We start from the raw sequence: 27969 nt of genomic DNA, 5'->3' as shown, positions 1-27969 counted from the left end.
TTGACCGAGTATGGCATCAAAGAGCCCTAGCAAAACTGAGGTCAATGGGAATCAGGGGGGAAACCCTCCGCTGGCTGGAGTCATACCTAGCGCAAAGGAAGATGGTTGTGGTTGTTGGAGGTCAATCATCTGCGCTCCAGGACATCACTGCAGGAGTTCCTCAGGGTAGTGTCCTGGGCCCAACCATCTTCAGCTGCTTTATCAATGACCTTCCTTCAATCACAAGGTCGGAAGTGGGGATGTTTGCTGATGATTGCACAATGTTCAGCACCATTCGTGACTCCTCAGATACTGAAGCAGTCCGTGTAGAAATGCAGCAAGATCTGGACAATATCCAGGCTTGGGCTGATAAATGGCAAGTAACATTCGTGCCACACAAGTGCCAGGCAATGACCATCTCCAACAAGAGAGAATCTAACCATCTCCCCTTGACATTCAATGGCATTACCATCGCTGAATCCCCCACTATCAACATCCTAGGGGCTGCCATTGACCAGAAACTGAACTGGAGTAGCCATATAAATACTGTGGCTACAAGAGCAGGTCAGAGGCTAGGAATCCTGAGGCGAGTAACTCACCTGATGACCCCCCAAAGCCTGTCCACCATCTACAAGCCACAAGTCAGGAGTGTGATGGAATACTCTCCACTTGCCTGGATGGGTGCAGCTCCAACAACACTCAAGAAGTTTGACCCCATCCAGGACAAAGCAGCCCGCTTGATTGGCACCCCATCCACAAACATTCACTCCCTCCACCACCGACGCACAGTGGCAGCAGTGTGTACCATCTACAAGATGCATTGCACCAAGGCTCCTTAGACAGCACCTTCCAAACCCGTGACCTCCACCAACTAGAAGGACAAAGGCAGCAAATGCATGGGAACACCACCACCTGCAAGTTCCCCTCCAAGTGACACACCATCCTGACTTGGAACTATATCGCCGTTCCTTCACTGTCGCTGGGTCAAAATTCTGGAACTCCCTTCCCAACAGCACTGTGGGTATACCTGTGGTAGTCCAAATGGACTGCAGCGGTTCAAGAAAGCAGCTCACCACCACCTTCTCAAGGGCAATTAGGGATGGGCAATAAATGCTGCCCTGGCCAGCGACGCCCACATCCCATGAATGAATTTTTAAAAATACATCAGAGTTGAAAGCGTTGAGTAGAATTGCTGTCTGGTGAAGTGGTTGTGTCTCCTCAGAGGCTAGGTTGGAGGCTCAGTTTAATGTAGCTGGAGCCTGGTGTTCCACTGTCAATGTGGCTGTGCAGGGGAAACCAGTTCCATTTACGCCACTCCTCTCTCTTGATAATTATACATGAATTAATCACTATTAATATAAGTACACTTCATGAAAATTGTGTCTGTAAGTGAGAGAAGCCAAGAACAATGATAGGAGATAAAATATAAAAATATTTGGAAATGTTTTGGTTATTGCTGTGGCCAGTCTTGTTGGTTTGTCGCATGAACCTTTTTAGGATTTTTTTTTTTTTGCAGCTGTTTGTTTTGCGGTTATAGTCAGAAGGTGCAATTTCCAGATCGAAGCAAGCTAGACTTTATGTTTAATGGACTAGATCATGTTGACTGAAAAGTTGCTGGATCTTTCAGCCTTGCTATATAGCTCATGCCGAGTAACTGCTGTGTTGGTAAATAACTAAAATACAATATAGCACAGTCATGGTGTAATAAATCAGCCACCTTGAATTGCATTCCAACCCAAGCCATATAGAAGACAAATGTCTGTCTCCTAACTGTATAACAATTGCAGAAGTAATCTCATCCAGGATGGACAGCGTTACGTGGCTCATTTCACTCATGATTCATCCAACATTTCTGTAATCATCTACAGTTCTGAAGGACAGTTCTCCACATGACTGGTTTGTGTATTATAGAGGATATAACACAGACAGCAAGGGGATATGATTGATAGTTAAAACTGATTGGATAAACCCTGAGTGATAAAGTTGTGAGTCAGTTGTGCCTTTCTTCTTGATTGGAGATATTTATCACTTTTTGCTGTTGTGACATTGTATTTTTCCAATGTATTTAAAATCTATATATAATTTAAAATAAAAGTTCAAGTGTGGAGATATGATTTATATCTAGTTTGCCGAGAATGTTTAGTGCTTGTGTATGGAAACATCCCCTTTTTTTTATTAGCTTTTCCTTAAATAATTACCCATGAAAGTTTGAAGGCAGCTCCAATGTGTAAATTTTTATTAACCAAAGTATCCAATCTGGGTCTGCCTTTTAGCTGTTCATCCCGAAATTGATCTAATTTATATGGTACACTATCTATTGTTACAACCGAGGCGGGAGCAATGCACTGTCAATTCAGTCCCCTCACTCCACAGGTTGCAGCATATTATTAAAGTTTTCCCACCTGACCAGAAAACAGCCAAATTAAACACTTTATTAACCCCCAGAATAAAAAAAACACACCAAACCACGTATCTTTAAACAACAACAAATTAACTATTTATTAATAAACTAAATCTTAGCACTATTAAGATAAATTTATGTCTCAAGACCTTATAATTTCTTCTTTTAACTGAACCCCCATGCTCACACACACACATTCAAAAACTAACGGTTAACTGTGTTTTAAAAAAAAAATGATGTTTAAAAAAAAATTAGCTGTTCGTTAAGAATAAATAAATAGCTGGGTTGTAAGTCTTTGTGGGTTATGCTCCTGATGGGTAAGGTATCCTAGTCCAAAAAAAATCAGATACCACTCAAAGTCTCTAGTTGGATTTGATGAATAGTATCTACTGACTAAAAAAAGCTCTCCTGAAGGCATTTTAAGAATTCTGTGCCCTCTATGCCCTTTACACCGGTATTACTCCAGTTAATATTAGGGTTGTTGAAATCCCCTATTACGGCCCTGTTACGAGGATGTTGCCAAGAATGGAGAATTTTAGCTATGAGAAAAGATTAGTTAATCTGGGGTGGTTAACTTTGGAATGTAGGAGGCTGAGGGGAGATGTAATGGAAGTTTGTAAAATGATAAGGGGTCTAGATAGGTGGTACTTATCCACTCTATTTCCATTAGCAGAGAGATCTATAAACAGGAGGAACAGATTTAAAGTAATTGGAAGGATTAGAGGGGAAATGAGTAACTTTTTCACTCAGAAGATGGTGGGGGTCTGGAACTCACTGCCTGAAAGGGTGGTAGAGGAAGAAACCCTCAACAAATTTAAGAAAAACACTTGGATAGGTATTCGACGTACCATAACCTAGAGAGCTACTGACCAAGAGCAGGAAGGTAGGAGTTTTTTTTATTGGCCAGCGCAGACACGATGGGCCATAAGGCCTCCTTCTGTGCGCCAAAAATCTTTGTATGTTTCCAAGGTTAATTCAAATCCCCATGCTCTAAACTGCATATTTCATGCAGATTGATCTACTACACATGTATCTGGATGTTCTGTCATTCTATCTCATTGCTGTTCATGGCACTTTTGTTATGCCACAGGAAAAGATCTAGAGGCATTTTTGAAGGGCAAAGAATAGTACTGGTAGGACTGTAATGCAGAGCTGGAATCTGTTCACGTACCTGAAGTTTACTTTCTGATGGCATCATGAACCTTGTTGCATCGAGTGTTTCCTGAGATAAAAGGGACTTGCACTGAGGTCATGAACCATTGCTTCAGGGTGTAGCCCCTATCTCATGGAGCTATCTCGAGACCTGCCTCAAAAGCAAAGAGCTGTGGGATGTTGATCTGCCTTAGAATAAAGGAACCATATTGAGCATTTGCATTTAAAGTAAAATGTTGAACATCACTGATCTAACAGTATAATTGCAAAGGGCATTGCCAGCCAAGTTTTTAACTTGTGTAGTTTATTAATAATTACTAATAATACTATTTTTTTTTACATATAAGTAGTGGTTTTTAGGGAATCAACGTCCCTAGTGTAAGTAATCTAAATGTTTTTGAGTAAATTAAGGGTAAGTCATGACAGGGCAGCTCGGCAATGTGGAGTGCTCCTCCTGTGCAATGTGGGAAGTCAGGGACACTTCCAGTGTCCAGGGAAAACACGTGTGCAGGAAGTTTCTCCAGCTGCAGCTACTCGAAATCCATGTTTCGGAACTGGAGCGGCAGCTGGGGACACTGTGGAGTATCCACGAGGCTGAGATGATCATGAATAGCATGTACAGGGAGGTGGTCACACCGCAGGTCAAGACTGCTCAGGCAGAAAGGGAATAGGTGACCGCCAGGCAGAGTAGAAGAACTCGGCAGGGAGTGCAGGAGTTCCCTGGGTCCATCTCCCTATCTAACAGATTTTCCACTTTGAGTACTGTTGGCGGAGATAGCTTCTCAGGGGAATGCAGCAAGAGCCAAGTCTGTGGCACCACGGGTGGCTCAGCTGCACAGGAGGGTAGGAAAAAGAGTGGGATAGCTATAGTGATAGGGGATTCTATCGTAAGGGGTACAGGTGGGCATTTCTGTGGCCGCAAACGTGACTCCAGGATTGTATGTTGCCTCCCTGGTGCTCGGGTCAAGGATGTCACTGAGCGGCTGCAGGACATTCTGAAGGGGGAGGGTAAACAGTCAGAGGTCGTGGTTCACCTTGGTACCAACGACATAGGTAGAAAGAGGGATGAGGTCCTGCAACAAGAATTTAGGGGGCTAGGTAGCAGATTAAAAAGCAGGGCCTCAAAGGTTGTAATCTCTGGACTACTCCCGGTGCCACATGCTAGTGAGTATAGGAATAGAAGGATAGAGCAAATGAATGCATGGCTGAAGAGATGGTGCAGGAGGGAGGGCTTTCGTTTCCTGGATCACTGGGTCTGTTTCTGATGAATGTGGGACATGTACAAGTTGGACAGGTTGCACCTGAACAGGAACGGGACTGATATCCTTGCCGGGAGGCTTGCTGGTGCTGTTAGGGGGGGATTTAAACTAATTTGGCAGGGGAATGGGATACAGAGTGGAGGTACAGTAGGTGGTGATGCACAGCCAAATACAGAAGTGAAATTAAATCAGTCTGGAAGGCAGAGCAAATATAGACCTGTTAAGGCACAAGCGAGTAATGCAAGGCTGGATTGCATCTATTTTAATGCAAAGAGTCTTACAAGTAAGTCAGATGAATTGAAGGCATTGATTAACATATGGGAATATGCTATTATTGCTATCACAGAGACATGGTTGAGGGAAGAGCAGGACTGGCAGCTCAATATTCCAGCATATAGAATCTTCAGGCGTGATGGGGGAGAGGTGGAGGGGCAGTTGTAAAAGAGGAGGTGGCATTGAACTGTTGATCAAGGAGTCAATTACTGCAGTAAAGAGGGATGATATCTTAGGTTGTTCCTCAAATGAGGCCATATGTTTAGAACTTAAAAACAAAAAGGGGGCAATCACTTGGCTGGGAGTGTACTACAGGCCTCCAAATAGTCAGGGAGAGATAGAGGAGCAGATATGTAGGCAAATCTCAGAGAAGGGTAATAATAGTAGGGGATTTCAACTTCCCCAATATTGACTGGGATAGTCTTAGTCCAAAAAGCTTAAAGGGGGCAGAATTCTTGAAGTGCATACAGGAGAACTTTTTGAGCCAGCACGTAGAAAGTCCTACAAGAGAAGCGGCGGTACTGGACATAATCCTAGTAAATGAAGCTGGACATGTGGTAGAAGTGTCAGTGGGGAAGCATTTCGGGGATAGTGACGATAATTCTGTAAGATTTAAGGTAGTTATGGAAAAGGACAAAGATGGACCGGAAATAAAGGTACTGAATTGGGGGAAGGCCAATTTCAATATGATAAAACAGGATCTGGCCAAAGTGGACTGGGAACAGCTACTTGTAGGAAAGTCTACATCAGACCAGTGGGAGTTATTCAAAAAGGAAATAGTGAGAGTTCAGGGCCAACACGTTCCTGTAAAGGTGAAGGGTAGGACTAACAAGTTCAAGGAACCCTGCATGTCAAGGGATATAGAAGTTTGGAGAAGGAAAAAAAAAAGGAGGCTTATGGCAAATTCAGGAGGCTGAAGACAGCGGAGGCATAGAGGAGTATAGAAAATGTAGCGGGGGCACTTAAAAAAAAAGTAATTTGGAAAGTGAAGAGGGGGCATGAAAGAGACTGGTGGGCAAGATAAAGGAAAATCCTAAGGCATTTTATAAGTATATTAAGGGCAAGAGGATAACCAGGGAAAGAGTAGGGCCCATGAGGGACCAAAGTGGCAATCTGTGTGTGGAGCCGGAGGACATGGGTGAGGTTTTAAGTGATTACTTTTCAGCTGTGTTCACTATGGAGAAGGACGATGTAGGTGCAGAGATCAGGGAGGGGGATTGTGATATACTTGAACAAATTAGCATCGAAAGGGAGGAAGTATTAGTTGTTTTAGAAGGCTTAAAAGTGGATAAATCCCCAGGCCCAGATGAGATGTATCCAGGCTGTTAAGTGAAACAAGGGAGGAGATAGCAGGGGCTCTGACACAAATTTTCAAATCCTCTCTGGCCACAGGAGAGGATTGGAGGACAGCGAATGTGGTACCATTATTCAAGAAGGGTAGCAGGGTTAACCCAGGTAATTACAGGCCGGTGGGTCTAACATCAGTGGTATGGAAACTATTGGAAAAATTACTGAGGGACAGGATTAATCTCCACTTGGAGAGGCAGGTATTAATCAGTGATAGTCAGTTATAGCTTTGTCAGGGGGAGATTGAATTTTTCGAGGAGATGTGTTGATGAGGGTAAAGCAGTTGATGTAGTCTCCATGGACTTCGATAAGGCTTTAGATAAGGTCCCGCATGGGAAATTGGTTAAGAAGGTAAGAGGCCATGGGATTCAGGACAATTTGGAAAATTGGATCGAAAATTGGTTTAGTGACAGGAGGCAGAGGGTGATGGTTGAGGGTTGTTTTTCCAATTGGAGGCCTGTGACCAGTGGTGTACCTCAGGGATCGGTGCTGGGACCCTTGCTGTTTGTAGTGTACATTAATGATTTAGACGTGAATATAGGAGGTATGATCAGTAAGTTCTTAGATGACATGAAAACTGGTGGTGTCGTAAATAATGAGGAGGAAAGCCTTAGATTACAGGATGATATAGATGGGCTGGTAAGATGGATGGAGCAGTGGCAAATGGAATTTATTCCTGAGAGATGTGAGGTGATGCATTTTGGGAGGACTAACAAGGCAAGGGAATGTACAATGGGTAGTAGGACCCTACGAAGTGCAGAGGGTCAGCGGGACCTTGGTGTAATTGTCCACAGATCACTGAAGGCAGCAGCGTGGTTAGGAAGGCATATGGGATACTTGCCTTTATTAGCCGAGGCATAGAATATAAGAGCAGGGAGGTTATGATGGAGCTGTAGAAGAGTCTAATTAGGCCACAGCTGAAGTACTGTGTACAGTTCTGGTTGCCACGCTTTAGGAAGGATGCGATTGCACTGGAGAGGGTGCAGAGGAGATTGACCAGGATGTTGGGGCTGGAGCATTTCAGCTATGAAGAGAGACTGGATAGCTAGGGTTGTTTTCCTTAGAACAGAGAAGGCTGAGGGGAGACCTGATAGAGGTATACAAAATTATGAGGGGCATAGATAGGGTAGAGTAGATAAGAAACTTTTTCCCTGAGCAGAGGTGTGAATAACCAGGGGGCATAGATTTAAAGTAATGGGCAGGAGGCTTAGAGGGGATTTGAGGAAAAAAAATTTCAACCAGAGGGTGGTTGGAATCTAACACACTGCCTGAAGGGGTGGTAGAGGCAGTAACCCTCACAACATTTAAGTATTTAGATGAGCACTTGAAATGCCATAGCATACAAGGCTACGGGCCAAGTGCTGGAAAATGGGATTAGAATAGATAGGTGCTTGATGTCCAGCATGGACATGATAGGTCAAAGGGCCTGTTTTTGTGCTGTGTAACTCTGACTCTATCTAGAGGACAATTTAGGCTGGTTACATAAATTTACAGCCCTTGGCCCAGCAGGCCTATCACGGCATTTATGCTCCACATTAACCTCCTTCCGCCCTAAATCATCTAACTCTATCAGCACATCTTTCTAATCTTTTATTTTTATGTATGTATGTCGCTTACCCTTTTTATGCATTTATGCTACTTGCCTCAACTACTCCAAGTGGCAGGGAATTGCACATTCTTAACACTCTAGGTAAAGAAGTTTCTCCTGGATTTCCTATTGGATTTCTTGGTGACTATCTTATAATGATGGCCCCTAGTTTTGGTCTCCCTCACAACCTGAATGAAATGGAGGTGACTTTTCAGTTTCCAATGTGCTGTAGTTGCTGACAGCTGTTGGCAATGGTTGAATGGATCATGAAACAAAGCAGGAGTTATATGGCTGACTTGTACAGACGGCAGCCTGAAACAATGAATTGAATTACTGTTTTGTTTTTCAAAATTTATGGGTACTTTCTCCCTACATATTTGTGCTTCTACTGCTGTCTAAATTCCTCTGGTACAATTCTATTTTAAATGAAGAATCGTACAACATTAGATACCTGTGTAGGGATTTAAAATCTATCTTTTGGAATATCTGTTGTGTTGCACCACATGTAAAGAGTTGGCCATTTCCAGCTTTTTTGAATGAAGCTAATGAGTAAACTGGTTCCAATTCAGCTTCAGAATTAATTCAAGCCAAACCACAGAGCAAAAGATTGAATTAATCTTCCTTTCAATCCCTTTCCCTTGCTATATTCCCTTCCTCTCGGGCACAGTTCCGAAATTACTAAAACTCCTACCACTAACATCTGCAGTAATGAATGCTCAGCTAAATAGATTGTCCCAAAAAGTGTCCAAATTGGAATCATTTGAATATATTCCACAGGGCAAAAGGCTGAAACTGGAATCTGTACAAATTTGAATAAGCCTACCCCATTTATTTTGTCTCTGCATGCAAGCCATTTAAATGTAATGCCTGCTGGCAGTAAAGCAAATGCAAAATATGTAAAGTTGATTTCACCCACCCCCTACCCCCGTTCCAAGGTTTGCTCGTTTGCATATTGGATTATGGTACCAGGCCACTGATATATGATTAACCTCATTGGAGCAAAGCTAAATTGTACTGCAGGAATTGTATGGATTTTGGCCAGACAAGTGGAGCACCATGCTTGTGTGCTTACGCATGACCCAAAAATCACCCAAGGGGCAGTCAGCTGCTGTGGTAATAAAACCCTTAAAACAAAAAGTTTAAAACAAAGTTTCCAGGTGCGTCAAAGTTTGCTTTATGCTGGTTATAGTTATGCTGCAGCTGGTGCAAAGCTGAAGTACTTTCTAACCTCGAGGCTTTCCAGGAGTGGTGTCTGTCAGTGATTTTGTTCCCAAGTGAGTCTACAGTTTTTGTTTCTGTCTGTACAATCCAGAACCCACACAGTATCAAGAAAAAATTATGTAACTGGGCAATGTTGCAATCTACCAGAGACCATTCTCTTGGTAAGACCGTTTGAACTAGGGTAATGTGACGAGGCAGTCACATGGTTTATGCCCCATTTGGTACACATATCCCGAAAAAGCTTGCCAATGTACTGCCAACCGTTGTCTGATGCGATCTCTTCTGGTGTACCAAACAGACTGAATATAGCACTCATTGTGTTTGCAATGGACAAGCCTGAGGTATCCTTCAACTGCTGGATGATTGGGAACTTTGAGAAGTAGTCCGTGACCAAGAGAAAATCATCACCATGAACAGTGAACAGATCCGTTGCAATCTTGGACCAAGGATGCAATGGAACTTGGTGAGGGTTTTGAGGCTCCCTGTGCTGATTCGACTGGTGCCTCTGGCCCGCCTCGCACATCCTCACGAACATTTCTGTATCGTTGTTGATCCCTGGCCAGTACATGATTTCCCTCGCCAGGCGCCTCATTTGCTGTGTGCCCATTTGCTCTTGGTGCAACTGCCACAAAATGTCCTGACGTAGAACTTCAGGCATAAGTACTTGCTTTTCCTTGAATATTGCACCTCTCGGGATGCCTAATTCATATCTGTATGGCCAAAAATATCTTGCATTGTCTTGTACTTCCTGAATCGTGTCAGGTCAACCTTCGATAATGACTTTCCACAATGCCATCAGTAATGGGTCTCTAGCTGTCTTCTCTTGAAGTTGGTTGCACTGTGCTGACCAAAACTCGTCGTCGACTTTGAGTGTATCCTCGACTTCGATATCCAAGCTATCCACTTGCAAGTCCAACGAAACAGCCGCAGTCTTCTTCGGATTCGGTAACCTGCTTAGAGTGTCTGAAGTGATGATTCTATTACCTGGTTTGTAGCGCACTTCACAATCCTATCCTTGAAATTTTATAAGAAGTCTCAGCAGTCTAGGCGGTGCACTTGTCAACAGTTTGCGCCAATCGTCTTCAATAGTTTGTGGTCGTTTCCACAACAAATCTTTTACTGGAGAGGTACGTGTGGAATCTTGTTAGCCCAAACAATGGAACCAGAGTCTCGCACTCTGTGTTTGAATAATTTGATTGCACTTTCGATAATCTCTTTGAGCCAAATGCGACAGGTTTTCCATCTTCCATGCACACTCCTAGCCCTTTCTTAGACGAGTCGACCTCAAGGACAGTCTCCTTCGTTGAGTCATGATATTGCAGAACACTTGGCTGCTCCGACAGTGCCTGTTTCAGTGGTTCAAGCGTGTGCTGATGGGTTTTCTGCCAAATGTATGGGACATCCTTCCTCAGCAACTCTCTTCAGGAGACGGAGAGCAGTCGGAACTGTGTGGAAACAACCAGCACCGGAAGAAGATAAATCCAGCGCGAGGTTCGGGGCTTTCACTTACCTTCAGGAGCGGAGAGCAGTCAGACCTCTTACAGTGCGCCGGAGTTTTGAAAAAGAGAAAAAAAAAAAGCCAACAGTGACATCTCAGGAAAGCTGCAAGGTGATTGGTGAGTCACTGCTGTTAGGGAATAGCTCTAAATAGCTGGCTAAGTATCGAAGGTAAGAAAGGTTTACAGTTTTTTTTCATATATAGTAAGTAGTGTTTTTTAGGGAGTTCTGTAGTAACGAGGACCATGGAAGAAGGGCCCTAGAATAACTGATATTATTTGACATTCAGATTTTACAAAAGGTTAATTTAAAGGGTTAAGTCATGGCAGGAGAGCTCAAAGCCGTGGTGTGCTCCTCGTGCTCCATGTCGGAAGCAGGGAACATTTCCAGTGCCCGGAACCGGCATGTGTGCAGGAAGTGTCTCCAGCTGCAGCTCCTGGAAGCCCAGGTTTCGGAGCTGGAGCAGCAGCTGGGGGCACTGTGGAGCATCCACGAGGTGGAGAGTATCGTGGATAGCATGTATAGAGAATTGGTCACACCTCAGGCTCCACAGGCAAGAAGGGAATGGGTGACCACCAGGCAGAGCAAGAGGACTAGGCAGGCAATTCAGGAATCTCCTGTGGCTATTCCCCTGCAAAACAGATACACTGTTGGGGAGGAATGGCCTCTCAGGGGAAAGCAGCAACAGTCTAATTCGTTGCACCATGGTTGGCTCTGCTGCACAGGGGAGGAGTAAAAAGTGTGGGAATGCAATCGTTAAAGGGGATTCAATTGTAAGGGCAATAGATAGGCATTTCTGTGCCGCAAAAGAGACTCCAGGATGATATGTTGCCTCCCTGGTGCTAGGGTCAAGGATGTCTGAGCGGTTACAGGACATTCTGAATGGGGAGGGTGAACAGCCAGTGGTCGTGGTACACATTGGTACAAACGATGTAAGTAACAAAAAGGATGTCCTAAAAGCAGAATACAGGGAGCTAGGAAGGAAAAGTAGGACCTCAAAGGTAGTGATCTCAGGATTACTACCAGTGCCATATGCTAGTCAGAGTAGAAATAGCAGGATATATCGGATGAATATGTGCCTGAAGAGATGGTGTGAAGGGGAGGGTTTTAGAATCCTGGGACATTGGGATCTGTTCCGGGGGAGGTGGGACCAGTCCAAACTGGATGGGTTACACCTGGGCAGGACCGGGACTGATGTCCTAGGGGGAGTATTTGCAAGAATGGTTGGGGAGAGTTTAAACTAAAATGGCAGGGGGATGGGAACCTATGCAAGGAGTCAGAGGAGGGGTGATCAAAGACAAGAACAAAACACAGTAAGGGGAATAAGAAAAGTGATAGGCAGAGACATCAAAAGCCAGAATCAAACAGGGCCAGAGTGAAAAATAGTGGGAAGGGGACAAGTAATGTTAAAAAGACAAGCCGTAAGGCTTTGTGCCTTAACACGCAGAGCATTTACAATAAAGTGGATGAATTAATCGCGCAAATAGATGTAAACAGGCATGGTATAGTCGGGATTACGGAGACATGGCTGCAAGGTGACCAGCGATGGGTAATGAACATCCAGGGGTATTCAGTATTTAGGAAGGACAGACACAAAGCAAAAGGAAGTGGAGTTGCATTGATGGTTAAAGAGGAAATTAACGTAATAGTGAGGAAAGATATTAGCTGTCGATGTGGAATCTGTATAAGTAGAGCTGAGAAACACTGAGGGACAAAAGAAACATTAGTGGGAGTTGTATATAGACCTCCAAACTGTAGTGGTGATGTTGGAAATGGCATTAAACAGGAAATTAGAGATGCATGCGATAAAGGAACATCTGTAATTATGGGTGACCTTAATCTACATATAGATTGGGCAAATCAAATTAGTCACAATACCGTAGAGGAGGAATTCTTGGATTGCATACGGGGTGGTTTTCTGGACAATACGTTGAGGAACCAACTAGAGAACAGGCCATCCTAGACTGGGTATTATGTAATGAGAGAGGAATAATTGACAATGTAGTGGTGCGAGAGCCCTTGGGGATGAGTGACCATAATCTGATAGAATTCTTCATCAAGATGGAGAGTGACGTAGTTGATTCTGAGACTAGGGTCCTGAATCTTAGAAAAGGAAACTGCAAAGGTATGAGGCGCGAGTTGGCTATGATGGATTGGGAAACATTACTTAAAGGGATGACGGTGGATAGGCAATGGCAAACATTTAAAGAGCGCATGGATGAACTGCAACAATTGTTTATCCCTGTCTGGTGCAAAAGCAAAACGGGAAAGGTAGCCAAACCATGGCTTACAAGGGAAATTAGAGATGGCATTAGAACCAAGGAAGAGGCATACAAATTCACCAGAAAAACAACAGACCTGAGGAATTGGAGCAATTTAGAATTCAGCAAAGGAGGACCAAGGGATTGATTAAGAAGGGGAAAATAGAGTACGAGAGTAAGCTTGCGGGGAACATAAAAACTGACTGTAAAAGTTTCTATAGGTATGTGAAGAGAAAAAGATTGGTGAAGACAAATGCAGGTCCCTTGCAGTCAGAAACAGGGGAATTTATTATGGGGAACAAAGAAATGGCTGACTAACTAAATGCATACTTTGGTTCTGCCTGCACAAAGGAGGACATAAATATCATACCAGAAATGTTGGGGAACACAGGGCTTAGTGCCAGAGAGGAACTGAAGGAAATCAGTATTAGTAGAGAAATGGTGTTGGGGCAATTGGGATTGAAGGCCGATAAATCCCCAGGGCCTGATGGTATGCATCCCATAGTACTTAAGGAAGTGGCCCTAGAAATAGTGGTTGCATTGGTGGTCATCTTCCAAGATTCTATAGACTCTGGAACAGTTCCTACAGATTGGAGGGTAGCTAATGTAACCCCACTATTTAAAAAGGGAGGTAGAGAGAAAGCAGGGAATTATAGATCAGTCAGCCTGATGTCGGTAGTGGGGAAAATTCTAGAGTCCGTTATCAAAGATTTTATAGTAGAGCACTTGGCGAACAGTGGTAGAATCGGGTAGAATCAGCATGGATTTATGAAAGGGAAATCATGCTTGACAAATATACTGGAATTCTTTGAGGATATAACTAGTAGAGTTGATGAGGGGGAGCCAGTGGATGTGGTTTATTTGGTTTTTCAGAAGGCTTTCGACAGAGTCCCACATAAGAGATTAGTGTGTAAAATTAAAGCGCATAGGATTGGGGGTAGTGTATTGAAATGGATAGAAAATTGGTTGGCAGACAGGAAACAAAGAGTAGGGATAAATGGGTCTTTTTCCGAATGGTAGGCCAGTGGGTTACCGCAGGGATCGGTGCCAGGACCGCAGCTATTCACAATATATATGAATGATTTAGATGAGGGAACTAAATGTAATATCTCCAGATTTGCAGATGACACAAAACTGGGTGGGAGGGTGAGTTGTGAGGAGGATGCAGAGAGGCTTCAGGGTGATTTGGACAAGTTAAGTGAGTGGGCAAATGCATGGCAGATGCAGTATAATGTGGATAAATGTGAGGTTATCCACTTTGGTAGCAAAAATAGGAAGGCAGATAATTATCTGACTGGCTATAATCTGAGAGAGCGGAATATGCAGCGAGACCTGGGTGTTCTCGTACACCAGTCACTGAAGGTAAGCATGCAGGTCCAACAGGCAGTAAAAAAGGCAAATGATACGTTGGCCTTCATAGCGAGAGGATTCGAGTACAGGAGCAGGGATGTCTTGCTGCAATTATACAGGTCCTTGGTGAGGCCACACCTGGAATATTGTGTGCAGTTTTGGTCTCCTTATCTGAGGAAGGATGTTCTTCCTATAGAGGGAGTGCAGCGAAGGTTTACCAGGCTGATACCTGGGATGGTGGGACTGACATATGAGGAAAGATTAAGTCGGTTAGGATTATATTCACTGGAGTTCAGAAGAGTGAGGGGGGATCTCATAGAAACCTATAAAATTCTAACAGGACTTGACAGGGTAGATGCAGGAAGGATGATCCCGATGGTGGGGGAGTCCAGAACCAGGGGTCATAGTCTAAGGATACAGGGTAAACCTTTCAGGACTGAGATGAGGAGAAATTTCTTCACCCAGAGAGTGGTGAGCCTGTGGAATTCGCTACCACAGAAAGCAGTTGAGGCCAAAACATTGTATGTTTTCAAGAAGGAGTTAGATATAACTCTTGAGTCTAAAGGGATCAAAGGGTATGGGGCAAAAGCGGGAACAGGTTACTGAGTTGGATGATAAGCCTTGATCATAATGAATGGCGGAGCAGGCTCGAAGGGCCGAATGGCCTAATCCTCCTACTTTCTATGTTTCTCTCAGCAGCGCTGCACGTTCTGCAAAATTGGGTATGTATGGTGCCAAGAAATTAAATAATCCAAGGCATTGCTGCAAGTCCTCCTAGTCCTGGGGAGTTGGCATCGCTTTCCCAACCTCTCTTTTTCCTGAATCGGGACGTATCTTGGAACTTGAATATATAGAGCCGTAAAAGTCAATGTGACTCATGTTTCATCTCGAATGTCTTACTGTTGAAGACAAGTCCTTCACGATCAGCCATTGCCATCAATAAGCGTAGATTGCAGTCATGTTCCTCTTTTCCCCATTACCGCAATATTATTTGCAGTGCATATGCATCCTGGTACATTCTCTGTAATTCTGTCCATATACTGTTGGAACAGATCCTGACTGACATAAGCCAAAAGGCAATCTCAGGAAGCAGCATCTTCCAAATGGCATCCTGAAAATAAAACCCCTCTGCAGCAATACCCGTATAATAAAAACAAAATACTGCAGATGCTGGAAATCTGAAATGAAAACAAAAATGCTGGAAATACTCAGGTCTGGAAACATCTGTGGAGAGAGAAGCAGAGTTAACGTTTCAGGTCAGTGACCTTTCATGAGAACTGGCACAGGTTAGAAAAGTAATAGGTTTTAAGCAAATAAAGCGGGGGTGGGGCAAAAGATAACACAAGGGAAGATGTTGATAGGACTGAGGGTCACAGAGAATAACTGACCAGAAGGTCATGGAGCAAAGGCAAAGTTTATGTTAATAGTGTGGTGAAAGACAAAGCTTTTAGTGCAGAGAGGATGTTCAATGACCGAATAATGAACAGCCCTGGCCAAAAGTACAAACATGAAAAAAAAACAATTATGAAATAAACTAAAATAAAATAAAAATAATAAAGGGAGGCCAGTCATGCTCTGAAATTATTGAACGCAATGTTCAGTCCGGTAGGCTGTAGCGTGCCTTGAAATTTGTGGGGAAATTGCATGAAAGATGGTGATTACAGAAAAAAATAGACGGCAAAATTGGATATTTCTGTTCAGAAAGGAAGTAATTTTTTTTAGAAGGGTTAGCTTTGGAGCTGTGTTGGATTACATTTGTATGTGTGTCAGTGCAAGCTAAATGCTGTCTTTTCTCCATGCATAATCATTTCTGCTGCTGTTATAGGCATACAGAGTGTGTGGTTAACATAGATAAGTGAATGGAGGTGGAGGATGGATGAAAAAGAGAGGAAAAGGCACGGTGATGGAAAGAGATAAAGTATTTGAGATACTGATAGAGAAATGGGAGCATGGTGAATGACGAAGGAAGGCAAACAATCAGTAGGAGACCAGCAAGGAGATAATTGAGAGCGAGACACTTATTTCTGTGTCAGTAAGCAATACGATAAAAGGTCAACCAGTGTATTAAATGAAGTGGGGCACATATTGGTGTTTGCGGCACTTGATGGTATGGCTGAGTATTGGTATTGATTAAGTGTAAACCAGAATCTGTAAGAGCCAGCAATGTAAATTCAACAAAAATAAAGCATTTTGTGGTTGGGTTTGTACCAGGGGCTTTTCCGCAGCTGAAACATTAGAGGTAGAAGTAGCATTCATATGTCAGCCATGGCTAGGTTGGTAGCACTCTCTTGCTGGAGTCAGAAGGTTGTGGGTTCAAATCCCACTCGAGGGTTTGAGTGCAACAATCTAGGTTGACACTTCAGTACAGTACGAAGGGAGCGCTGTCTTTTGGATGAGTCATTAAACTGAGGCCCCATCTACCCTCTCTAAGGTGGCCCTAAAAGATCCCACAGCACCATTTCGAAGAATTGCAGTGGAGTTATCCCCAGTGTGCGGGCCAAAATTTATTCCGCAATCAACATCACAAAAGCAGATCATCTGTTCATTATCACATTACTGTTTGTAGGAGCTTGCTGTGTGCAATTGGCTGCCCCATTTCCGATATTACAACGGTGACTACACTTCAAAAGTCGTCATTGGCTGTAAAGCCCTTTGGGATGTCCAGTTGTCGTGTAAGGTGCCATTATAATAAATGCAAGCTTTTTTTTAAACACAGAAGACTATCAACAAACACTTTTGCATAAAACGCTAATTCTTACTCAAATAAAAAGCAGGAAACTGAAGATGCTGGAAATGTGAAACAAAAATGGCAATTGCTGGTCAGTCAGCATCTGCAGAGTGAGCGGAGGCATTCACGTTTCAAGTGTAGACCTTTCACCAGAACAGTTTTGACATGTGGTCCACACCTGATCTGTTAACTCATCTGGTCTCCACGGATGCTGCCTGACCTGCTGCATGTTCCCAGTGTTTTCTGTTCTTGTTTAATTTTACTCTGGGTTGTCTGTTCAGTGATGTAAAACCCCAGAGAACATTTACTTCCTGATGCCTACCCCTGTGTCAAAAGCTGTTACATTTTTAGGCCTTCTGACCTTCTCGAGATTATTTTGGCTCTTAGACCAACTGCAAAGTGATGAGATATTTCAAAAATTTTTATCCTTCTTTTCCTAGATGAGCTTTTATTCATACGCCTATAAAAACAAACAGAAAGCCCTGTCTGCTGTTGCTACTAGCTCCTGACCTTATCCTATATCCATAAAAACATAAGAAATAGTAACAGGAGTACAGCCCCTCAAGTGTGCTCCGCCATTCAATATGATTATGTCTGATCTTCTGCCTCAACTCCACTCTCCCGCCCACTTCCCATTTCCCTTGATTCCCTAAGAGACCAAAAATCTGTTTATCTCGGCTTTAAATACACTCATCAATGGAGCATCCACAACCTTCTGGGATAGAGAATTCTGAAGATTCACAACCCTGAGTAAAGAATTTCTCCTGATCTCGGTCATTAGTGCAGCAATATCAGATCAAAACCGTTCACTCCACTGCAATTGGCATTTAATAATCTGAGATTCCACTTCTCCCGGTAACCAGACTAGCTGCACATTCCAACATTCTGGTATCATCTATTGGAATCAGAATGGTATAGATATACTATCAAATAATCATTTTAGTCTGCATTCATCTACTTAACTATAGCATCCTAGTGAGATGCATTGGACCTCTATTTGGATTAGCTGTGGTAGAATTACTGTTACCTGCAACAACAGGAAGAATTGGTATTTTATTTGATATATTTTCAGTGCAGCAGTACGTGCCCTGATAATACTGACAAAACACATTAGAGAAGTCCACTATTTTTAATTCTCATTTGCATACTTTCACACTGTTACACATTCAGATCTCCGTAGATACTTTCTCTGGTTCATTCAGATGGTGTCATTTACTCCCATAAGTGATTTGGGTGCCTTGCTTTTATAAAGTTGGTTCACACTGCCCTCTATTCACTTGTACAACAGTATGACCCAGGCTGTAGCAATTGTGCCCCCTTATGACTAAACAGGATATTCACATCTTTTTTGCATGTGCACTTCCTCAATCTCTCCAAAGGCAGGCCGAGCAAACATTTGGTGAAATGAGGTTTGATATAAATAAATAAGGCGTTTGAAGGTTCACTTGCTGTGAAATAAGAGCAACTGTTATGATTAGATTCATTTAGCTGAATCCATACAACTTATCTCTGTGGAATGTTGCAAAAGTAAAAGCAAGGCACATCTCCCCATGTTAGTGGGTCAGCTTACTTGACTTGTGCATGATATCATCTTATTATCCCCCGAGGATTGCTGACTTTGCAACTGCCTAATACTTTCTCCACCCTATTTTACAACTTGACTCACTTGCAGTGTTCCTTTTCTAAAGAACTTATGCATATGTGTGTGTGTCCTTGTCTGTATTGCTGTCTCTCCCTCTCATACGATGAGGAACCAATTTATCTAGCCCTTTTATATAGTTTTTGGAGGTATTCCCAGCACAAACAGGGCTATTCACTCCTTCATCTGGAATCTCTGTTTATATAACAAACTCCTTTAAAGCTGTTACTAGGAAGACCTAAATACCATTTCACAGAGACGAACAAACTAAAAGAACCAAATTTACCTAACAACCCTAAATAGGAAAAAAACAGATGGACAAGCTTTCACTTTTTTGTAACTTTTACTTTAACAATCAAACCAAAATCAACATGAATTCAACATGAATCAACAGACAGATCATACAAATTACACCTTAACTATTAGATACAACTGAGATAGGTCTCACGGATTTACTGGGCAATCCACTCAGCATATGTGGCAGCAAATTACAGTCTCACAGTTCTTCAAAACTCTGAACTTCCTCTGGTGGATTTCCAGCTCCTTTCTTCAGGATTCAGCCGCTGTTTCTCATCCGACAGCCGTTCCCCTTCAATTCGTACACCAAGGGTACGGTCTTCAGCAAAAGGCATATTTCTCCAGAAACTCCTCAGCTCAGCTCACGATAGTCTTGATGGCATGGAATAACCAGTATTACTTTTATCCGAACCCTTCAGTGATGCCTAGTGCACTGTATGGCCGGGTCTGTTTAATCAGCTACTTTAAGTAACAGAAACAACTCCTGGATTCAGTCTTCACTTTCTTCAGCTTGCCAATGCTCCATTCCTGCCTGATCTGCTTGATCTGGGGAGGACTCTGTCTCCTTTTATCTGGTTCCAACCAGTGTCAGTTTCCCCAGAAACCTGAAATTCTTTTTCAGCTTCTGTTTCTGTTTTAGTTTCCATTTGTTTCAGTTTTTAGTTTCTGTTTCAATTCTAGTTTCCCTTTTCATTAGGGTCTGTCTCAAAAAAAAAAAGCTTTGTAATAACTGATTCCATCACACCATAACCTATGGCAATTTCAGAAACACATAGTTGTGGTTTCAAGCCATCGACTCTTTGCATTCTACCTTCATGATTGTCAGATCTGCACTGAGTGCTGCTGACTGCACACAATTTGAAGAAGGGAATTTGGTAAGTGAGGGAGTTCGGTCAGGAGAGGAACTATAAATTAATTAAGAAAAATCAATTTAATTTAATTCAAAGAGCAAGCGGGAGAGCTCACCGGGAATCAGTGAGTGAGGAGCAGGGCTGGCTGCTGCTGCAGCTCATCTGCCAGCATACGGAAAGAAAAATTGAGGTATGACATCACAGGGAAGCAGGTAGGTGATTGGCTGGGAGCTACAAACAGCGCGAGAGGGGAGTGAGTGGCGAGGCACAGGGAGCTAGTCGGTGAGTATCTGGTGGGTATTTTCTGACTTTTCTTTATTCTGCTGATTTTTATTTTGTCTCTAACATTCAAGTCCATCTGCTGAGTAGAAGCTAAGATACCAGCAGTCGGTAGGTGGTTACTTGTTTGTTCATTCTATTTATAGCCATTTTATTGTGTTTATTTAACTTCGAATTTTAGTGCAGTGAATAAATAATTCAAGGCATGGCAGGGCTGCTCACACCCGTCGAATGCACATCCTGTGCCATTTGGGGACTCCAGGACCCTACCCATGTCCTGGACAACTACAGATGCAGAAAGTACCACCAAATACAAAAACTCAAGTGCCGAATCTTGGAACTCGAGGATCAGCTGGTGTCATTGAGGTGCATTTGCGAGAATGAGAGATACGTGGATAGCACATTTCAGGAGATGGACAGCTTAAGAAAGTGCAGGTAGAGAGGAACGAGGTGGCTGCCAGACAGACAAGAAGGACAAGGCCTGTAGTGCAGGAGTCCCTGGAGGGCATCCCACTTTCTAACCGGTATTCAGTTCTGAGTATCGATGGGAGAGAGGGTTCCTCTGGAGAGTGCAGCAAGTCATGACCAGCGCACGATGGGTGGCTGAGTTTTGCTAGGAGGGAGAAGACAGGAGAGCAATAGTGGTAGGGGATTCTTTAATTTGGGGAACAGACAGGCATTTCTGTGGTTGCAGACGTGATTCCAGGATGCTTTGTTGCCTCCCTGGTGCAAGGGTCATGGCTATCACTGAGTGGCTACATAGCATTCTGGAGGGCGAGGGTGCACAGCCAGAGGTCATGGTCCACATTGGTACCATGATATAGATAGAAAAAGGGATGAGGTCCTGCAGGCTGAGCTTAGGGAGTTAGGAAAGAGATTAGCAGGCAGGACCTCAAAGATAGTAATCTCCAGATTACTCCCAAGGCCACGTGCTAGTGAGTATAGAAATAGGAGAATACATCAGATGAATGCATGGCTGAAGATATGGTGCAGGAGGGAGGGCTTCAGATTTCTCGGGTATTGGGACCGGTTTTGGGAAGGTGGGACTTATACAAGCTGGACGATCTATACCCAAACAGGACTGGGATGAATATCCTTGCAGGAAGGTTTACTAGTGCTGTTAAGTATGATTTTAAACTAGACTGGTAGAGGGATAGGAACCTGAGTGCAGTTTCAGATAGGACAAATTCAGAGCAGGGAATGGGAGGCAGAAAATTAATGAGTGACTCGGAAAGGCAGAAGAAGTAAAGATTAAAAATGTACAGCACATAAATTTAAATGCAAGGAGTATAGCAAATAAAGTTGATGAGCTGAGGGCGCAGATAGATACATGGTAGCATGATATCATTGCGGAAATGTGACTTAAAGAGGGGCAAAAATGGCAGCTCAACAGCCTGGATATAGAGTGTTTGAGACAGGATAGAGAGGGGGAATGAAAAAGGAGGGGGTGTAGTATTATTGGTTAAAGAATCAATTACAGCTGTGAGGAGGGATGATATGCTAAATGAATCATCAAATGAAACCATATGTTTGAGCTTAGAAATTATAAAGGGGCAGTCACACTACTAGGAGTATACTGTAGACCGCCAAATAGTGAGAGGGTGATAGAAGAACAAATATGTAGGCAAATTTCTGAGTGCAAAAACAACAGGGCAATAATAGTTGGGGATTTCAACTACCCCAATATCAACTGGGATACAAATAGTGTGAATGGCACAGAGGTCACAAAATTCCTGAACTGCATTCAAGAGAACTTTCTTAGCCAGCATGTAACAAGCCCAACGAGAGGAGGTGCAATTTTAGATTTAGTCTTCAGAAATGATGCTGGTCAAGTGGATGAAGTAACAGTGGGTGACCATTTTGGAGATAGTGACCATAATACAGTTAGATTTAGCATTATTATGGAAAAAGACAAAGATAAAACAGGGGTAAAGGTTCTAACTGGAGGAAAAGCAAATTTTACGTAGCTGAGAGGTGATCTGGCGAAGTGGACTGGATATAGATACTTAGTGCAGGAGCGAAGTAAAAAAGGAAATTAGGAAAGAAAAGAGACGATATGAAAAAATATTGGCAGGTAAAATCAAGGAAAGCCCAAAGATGTTTTATCAGTACGTTAAGAGCAAGAGGATAACTAAGGAAAGGGTAGGACCTATCAGAGATGTACAAGATAATTTATGCGTGGATGCAGAACATGTGAGGAGTGTTCTTAATGAGTACTTTGCCTCTGTCTTTACAAAGGAGAGGGATAATGCAGACATTGTAGTAAAGGAGGAGGAGTGTGAAATATTAGATACGATAAGCTTAATGAGAGAGGGAGTGCTAGAGGGTCTAACACCCTTGAAAGTGGATAGATCGCCACACCAGAATGAATTGTCTCCTGGGCTGTTTAAGGAAACCAGGGAGCAAAAAGCGCTTACTCTAAGGATCATTTTCAAATCCTCACTAGATATAGGTGAGGTTCCAGAGGATTGGAGGTCTGCAAATGTTGTACCATTGTTTAAAAACTAAATAATTATTGGCCGGTAAGTCTGACTTCAGTGGTGGGCAAATTATTAGAATCAATTCTGAGAGGTAGGATAAACTCATTTAGAAAGGCACAGATTAATCAGGGATAGTCAGCATAGATTTGTTAAGGGAAGGTTGTGTTCTTTCTTCCTCAAAATTTCAATTAATTTAGTAACAAGGAGGATTGATGAGGGTAGTGCAGTGGATGTTGCCTACATGGATTTTAGTAAGGTATTTGACAAGGTCCCACGTGGCAGACTGGTCAGAAATGTCAAAGCCCATGGGATTCAGGGGAATGTGGCGAGTTGGATCCAAAATTTGCTCAGTGACAGGAAACAAAGTGCAATGGTCAACGGATGTTTTTGCGAATGGAAGGCGGTTTCCAGTGGTGTTCCACAGGGCTCAGTGTTGGGTCCCTTGCTGTTCGTGGCATATATTAATGATTTGGAGTTAAATGTGGGAGGCATGATTGGGAAATTTGCAGATGACCCAAAAATTGACCTTTTAGTTGACAGTGAAGTGGATAGCTATAGACTCCAGAAAGATATCGATGTTTTGATTGAGTGGGCAGAAAAATGGCAAATGGAATTCAATCTGGAGAAGTGAGGTAATGCATTTGGGGAGGGCAAACAAAGCAATGGAAAACACAATAAATGGGAGGATATTGAGAGACCTTGGAGTACATGTCCACAGGTCCCTGAAGGTGGCAGGACAGCTAGATAGAGTGGTGAAGAAGGCATATGGAATGCTTTCCTTTATTGGTCGAGGTATAGAATACAAAAGCAGGATGTAATGTTGCAACTGTATAAAATGCTGGTTAGACCACAGCTGGAGTATTGTGTACAGTTCTGGTCACCATGTTGCAGAAAGGACATAATTGCTCTGGAGAGAGTACAGAGATGTTTTATAAGAATGTTGCCAGGCTTGATAATTACATCTATGAGGAAAGATTGGATAGGACAGGGTTGTTTTCCTTAGAACAGAGGAGGCTGAGGGGCGACTTAATTGAGGTGTATAAAATTGAGGGGCCTAGATAGAGTAGACAGGAAGGACCCGTTACCCCTAGCGGAGAGGTCAATTACTGGTGGCACTGATTTAAGGTGACTGATAGAAGGATTGAAGGGACATGAGGAAATACTTTTTCACCCAGAGGGTGGTGGGTTTCTGGAATTCGCTGCCCCGATCGGTGGTGGAGGCAGAAACCCTTACCTCATTTAAAAGGTACCTCGACTTGCACCTGAAGTGCTGTAACCTGCAAGGCTACGGACCAGGTGCTGGAAGGTGGGATTAGAATGGGCGACTAGTCTTTTTTTCAGCTGGCGCAGACAGGATGGGCTGAATGGCCTCTTTCTGTGCTATAACCTTTCTGTGCTTCTCGGAACATTAGGTCAAGGAGCAGATATTTGCAATTTGATCGAACAAACTGTTTTCCACAAATTGAGCTCTATTATAAAAAAAACATTCATAACTACACAAAGCACACCTTGCTGAGAACTTTGAACCAGCAGAACTGTTCGGAGCTGAAGTAAATTATTGGGTAACTTCAAGTAATTGTCTTTTCAATTTTCAAATTATAAAAAGCAAATCAGTTAGAATTATTGTCATCAAATGACAAAATTGGCCACTTTGACTAATAGACACAGCTTATTTTTTTTATAAAACTGAATTTTATTTCAAAATAATTTTGAAGTTTACATTAAACTTGTCTGTTTCCCATTGTAATGAATTCAGAAATTGAGTTTTGTTGACTTGTAATAATTTTCAGAAATGTAGAGCTTGACCCAAAAATGATCTGTAAACAGGTGAGTTACGGCGAGTATCATAACAAGCCCAATTTTAACCCAAGCATTGCCACAGTGCATTCGCTCTACAGTATTCTGTTTTTAAGCACGGTTTCAAAAATCAGTTGAAGAATTGGGTGAAGATATTTTTAAAAGGGTATAATAGTCTATTGCATTCTTGTAGTCCTACTGCAGCTGTAGACCATGTAACTGTTGAGTACTTTTGTGTACTGTGGATTTAGAATATGTAAATTTTGAATTCAAACAAACTTTCAAAAAAGTGTAGTTTATATTTCATGGAGAGGCCATATTTTAAACAGTGAGTATTTGCACCATTGTGTCAGCCAATGAGTTTGGGGTGGGGTGGGCTTTATGGCAGGATTTACAGCAAAGTCTATTTAAAAAGAGCTTCTCTGAACCACAAAATAAAAACTCATGACCAAAACTGCACCAGTCATCCGATTAAAAGCAGGGATATTTCTTTTCACAAAATGCAGTGAATATTTAGTTTAGTTTAGAGATACAGCACTGAAACATGCCCTTCGGCCCACCGAGTCTGTGCTGACCATCAACCACCCATTTATACTAATCCTACGCTAATTCCATATTCCTACCACATCCCCACCTGTCCCTATATTTCCCTACCACCTACCTATACTAGGGGCAATTGCTAATGGCCAATTTACCTATCAACCTGCAAGTCTTTGGCATGTGAGAGGAAACCGGAGCACCCGGAGGAAACCCACGCAGACACAGGGAGAACTTGCAAACTCCACACAGGCAGTACCCAGAATTGAACCCGGGTCGCTGGAGCTGTGAGGCTGCGGTGCTAACCACTGCGCCACTGTGCCGCCCTATTAGTTTTCTTTTTAACTGATCAGCCAATCTCGGCAGTTCCTGTTTGGCTCCCTCCGCACTCTCGCCTTGCTTTCCAGTGTCACAATCCAATGTAATGTTTCTACTGATGACTTGTTCTCATCCATTTGCCAGTGCTTTCCTTGCATCAGCCACCAGGAGGTGCATGTGGGTCATTTGCTCTCCACTTGCTTTTCCTCTATTAAGATGTGTCTGGCCTAAAGTCACTGCCTCCAAGATCAAGGCTGAGGTTTTCAATTTGCCATATTAAGTAGTGTGTCCCATCACTCTGTGCTGTGCTGCATTGCAGCACTGACATAATTTGCTCATCACTCTACAGATCTATTTCTGTCAACCCCCCACCCCCCACCACAACTAACCATTGCCCCCCCCCCACCCCCCACCCCACGCCTCCCCCACAATCGGCCAGGATAGCTTAATAGTTCTAGCAGTGGACTGTTGACACTCTGGCCCAGGGTAAAAGAGGTCAAATCCTGACTTTGAATGACTTTCAGATTCATCTTCCCTTAGTTGAAGAGGTTTGATGGAACTTTAGCAACACAGTTGATAAGAACCTGGGGATCTGGGCAAGGGCATACACTTGTTGTCGGAGTCCCAATGACGGTTGTTATGGAGACCAGCTTTCCACTGTAAATGGGTTGGGGGTCTGGAGGAAAGAGGGGTGTGTCAGCTGGAAATAACAAAGATAAAGCAAAACTGAAATGTTCTCTGGAGTATATACTGAAAGTATTGTAAATGTTAGATTTTGGAATGCCAGAAATGTTTTTCATCAACTGAATTTTTGATTTGTTTTTTTTAACCTATTCAGAATTGCCTCTTCCTCAATTCCTTGCTCTGAAGAGTGACAGCGAGGTACAAAGAGGTAACCTTTCCCAAAGTACAGAAACTCATGGGCAACTGGTTCGTGCAGTCTCATTAGTGAGCTCCTCTAGAAGCATAGACAGTGTAACAGGAAAAACGGTAAGAGTTCTGGTCTGTGAATATAGAAATACAAGTTAACTTCAATATATTTACAAAATGCATCCAAGGTTTTCAATAGTATAAGTACTTCCAAGATTCTGTCATTTTAAAATAAACATTTTGGAAAAAGTTTTCTCAGGATATGGGCATTGCTGGTAAGACCAGCATTAATTACCTATCCGTAGTTGCCCTGATACAACTGAGTGGCTCGCTAGGTCACTTAAGTGGGTAGTTAAGAGTCAACCATATTGGCGTGGGAGTTACGTATAGACTAGGCTGGATAAGGACAGCAGGTTTCCTTCCGTAAAGGGTATACTGTAAGAAAATATCCACAAAGTCTTTCCATGCATAAATTTGAATGTAACCTGATCTCCAGTGGGTTTAGCCTTGGGTATCTGGCACCTAGAGTGTGGTTGTGTTGTCCAGCATTGTCCCATCCCGATCCAGGTGGCAGACACTAAAGGAACATGGGGATTATGGCATGTTGAGAGGAGGCACAGGAGTGGAATCTTTTGGGCAGGCAGGTGGGGAGAGCAGAGGAAATGCTGAGAGCAGGTGATGAAATTTTAAAATTAAAGCCTCTCGCTTCAAGAAAAGCAGGAACAGGAGTCGGCCATTCAGCCCTTCAGGTCTGGTCTACCATTCAATTAGATCATGCCTGATCTGCATCCCAACTCCACCTGCCTTAGTTCCATATCCCTTAATACCCTTGCATAACAAAAATAGATCAACCTCAGTTTTGAAATTTTCAATTGACCTGGCCTCCGCACCTTTCTGAGGACGCGTTACAGGTTTCCAATACCCTTTGTGTGAAGAAGTGCTTTCTGACATCACTGGTCTAGCTCTAATCTTAATGTTATCCTCCCTTGTTCTGGACTCTCTGACCAGAGGAAATAGTTCTCTCTCTCTCTCTCTCTCTAGCTACCCTTTCAAAGCATCTTTAAACACCTCAATTGGATCACCCCTTAATCTTTTATACACAAGTGAATACAAGCCTAGTCTATGCAATTGTCCTCATAATTTAAACCTTTTAGCTCCGATGTCATTCTGGTGTATCATATCTGCACTCCCTCCACAATGCCAATATACACTTCCTCTAGTCGGGGATCGAGTGAAATCTGATTGGTAGCAGTTCTGAAATTTTTAAAAAATTGATCTGATTTCATGTTATACTACTATGCAACTGAATCAGCCCAAGTATAGTAAGCTTCAGAAATCCAATCTTGAGCAAATATACCATTGGTTCATCTCTGGAATGCAGTAGAACTGTGGTAATAGATTTGCGAAATAATTTATTTATACATCATCAGTAAGAACCAGTGCAGTTTTTGCAATATGGGAACCTTACTAAATATCACAGTAACCTTTTATTCCAACCGACTAAAAATATGTAATTCTGAAATGAGTGGTTGTTTTTGGCTGCCATTGCTGATCTTCCATGTAGTTACTAATCAAAAATACATTTTATTTCCAAAGAACAGACTGTTGTAATTAAATTGAATTGCAGGCTAGAACTTGGAAGGCTAAGAAGTAGGTGGAATACGAAGAAGGGTCACTGACCCGAAACGTTAACTCTGCTTCTCTTTCCACAGATGCTGCCAGACCTGCTGAGTGGTTCCAGCATTTCTTGTTTTTATTTTGGAATACATCTTGCATCTATTTACATACAAAAATATCAAAAAAATGAATGAGACGAGGCTACTGAAAATAATGAAACCGACCCCT

At 42.8% G+C, this 27969-nt stretch overlaps 1 protein-coding gene across 4 annotated transcripts in view; it reads left to right on the top strand.

Moving 5' to 3' along the window:
- Window positions 1-27969, top strand: part of reps2 (RALBP1 associated Eps domain containing 2) — a 292361-nt gene that overhangs the window by 96325 nt on the left and 168067 nt on the right. For all 4 annotated transcript variants that reach the window (XM_068040420.1, XM_068040419.1, XM_068040421.1 and 1 more), the window contains one exon: window positions 26093-26244. In XM_068040420.1, the coding sequence (XP_067896521.1) occupies window positions 26093-26244 (152 nt within the window). The remainder of the gene's footprint in view (window positions 1-26092; window positions 26245-27969) is intronic.

This window comes from Heterodontus francisci, chromosome 10, assembly GCF_036365525.1.
Source record: "Heterodontus francisci isolate sHetFra1 chromosome 10, sHetFra1.hap1, whole genome shotgun sequence".
In the NCBI taxonomy this organism is placed as follows: domain Eukaryota; kingdom Metazoa; phylum Chordata; class Chondrichthyes; order Heterodontiformes; family Heterodontidae; genus Heterodontus; species Heterodontus francisci.
This window is presented reverse-complemented; position numbering and strand designations above follow the sequence as displayed.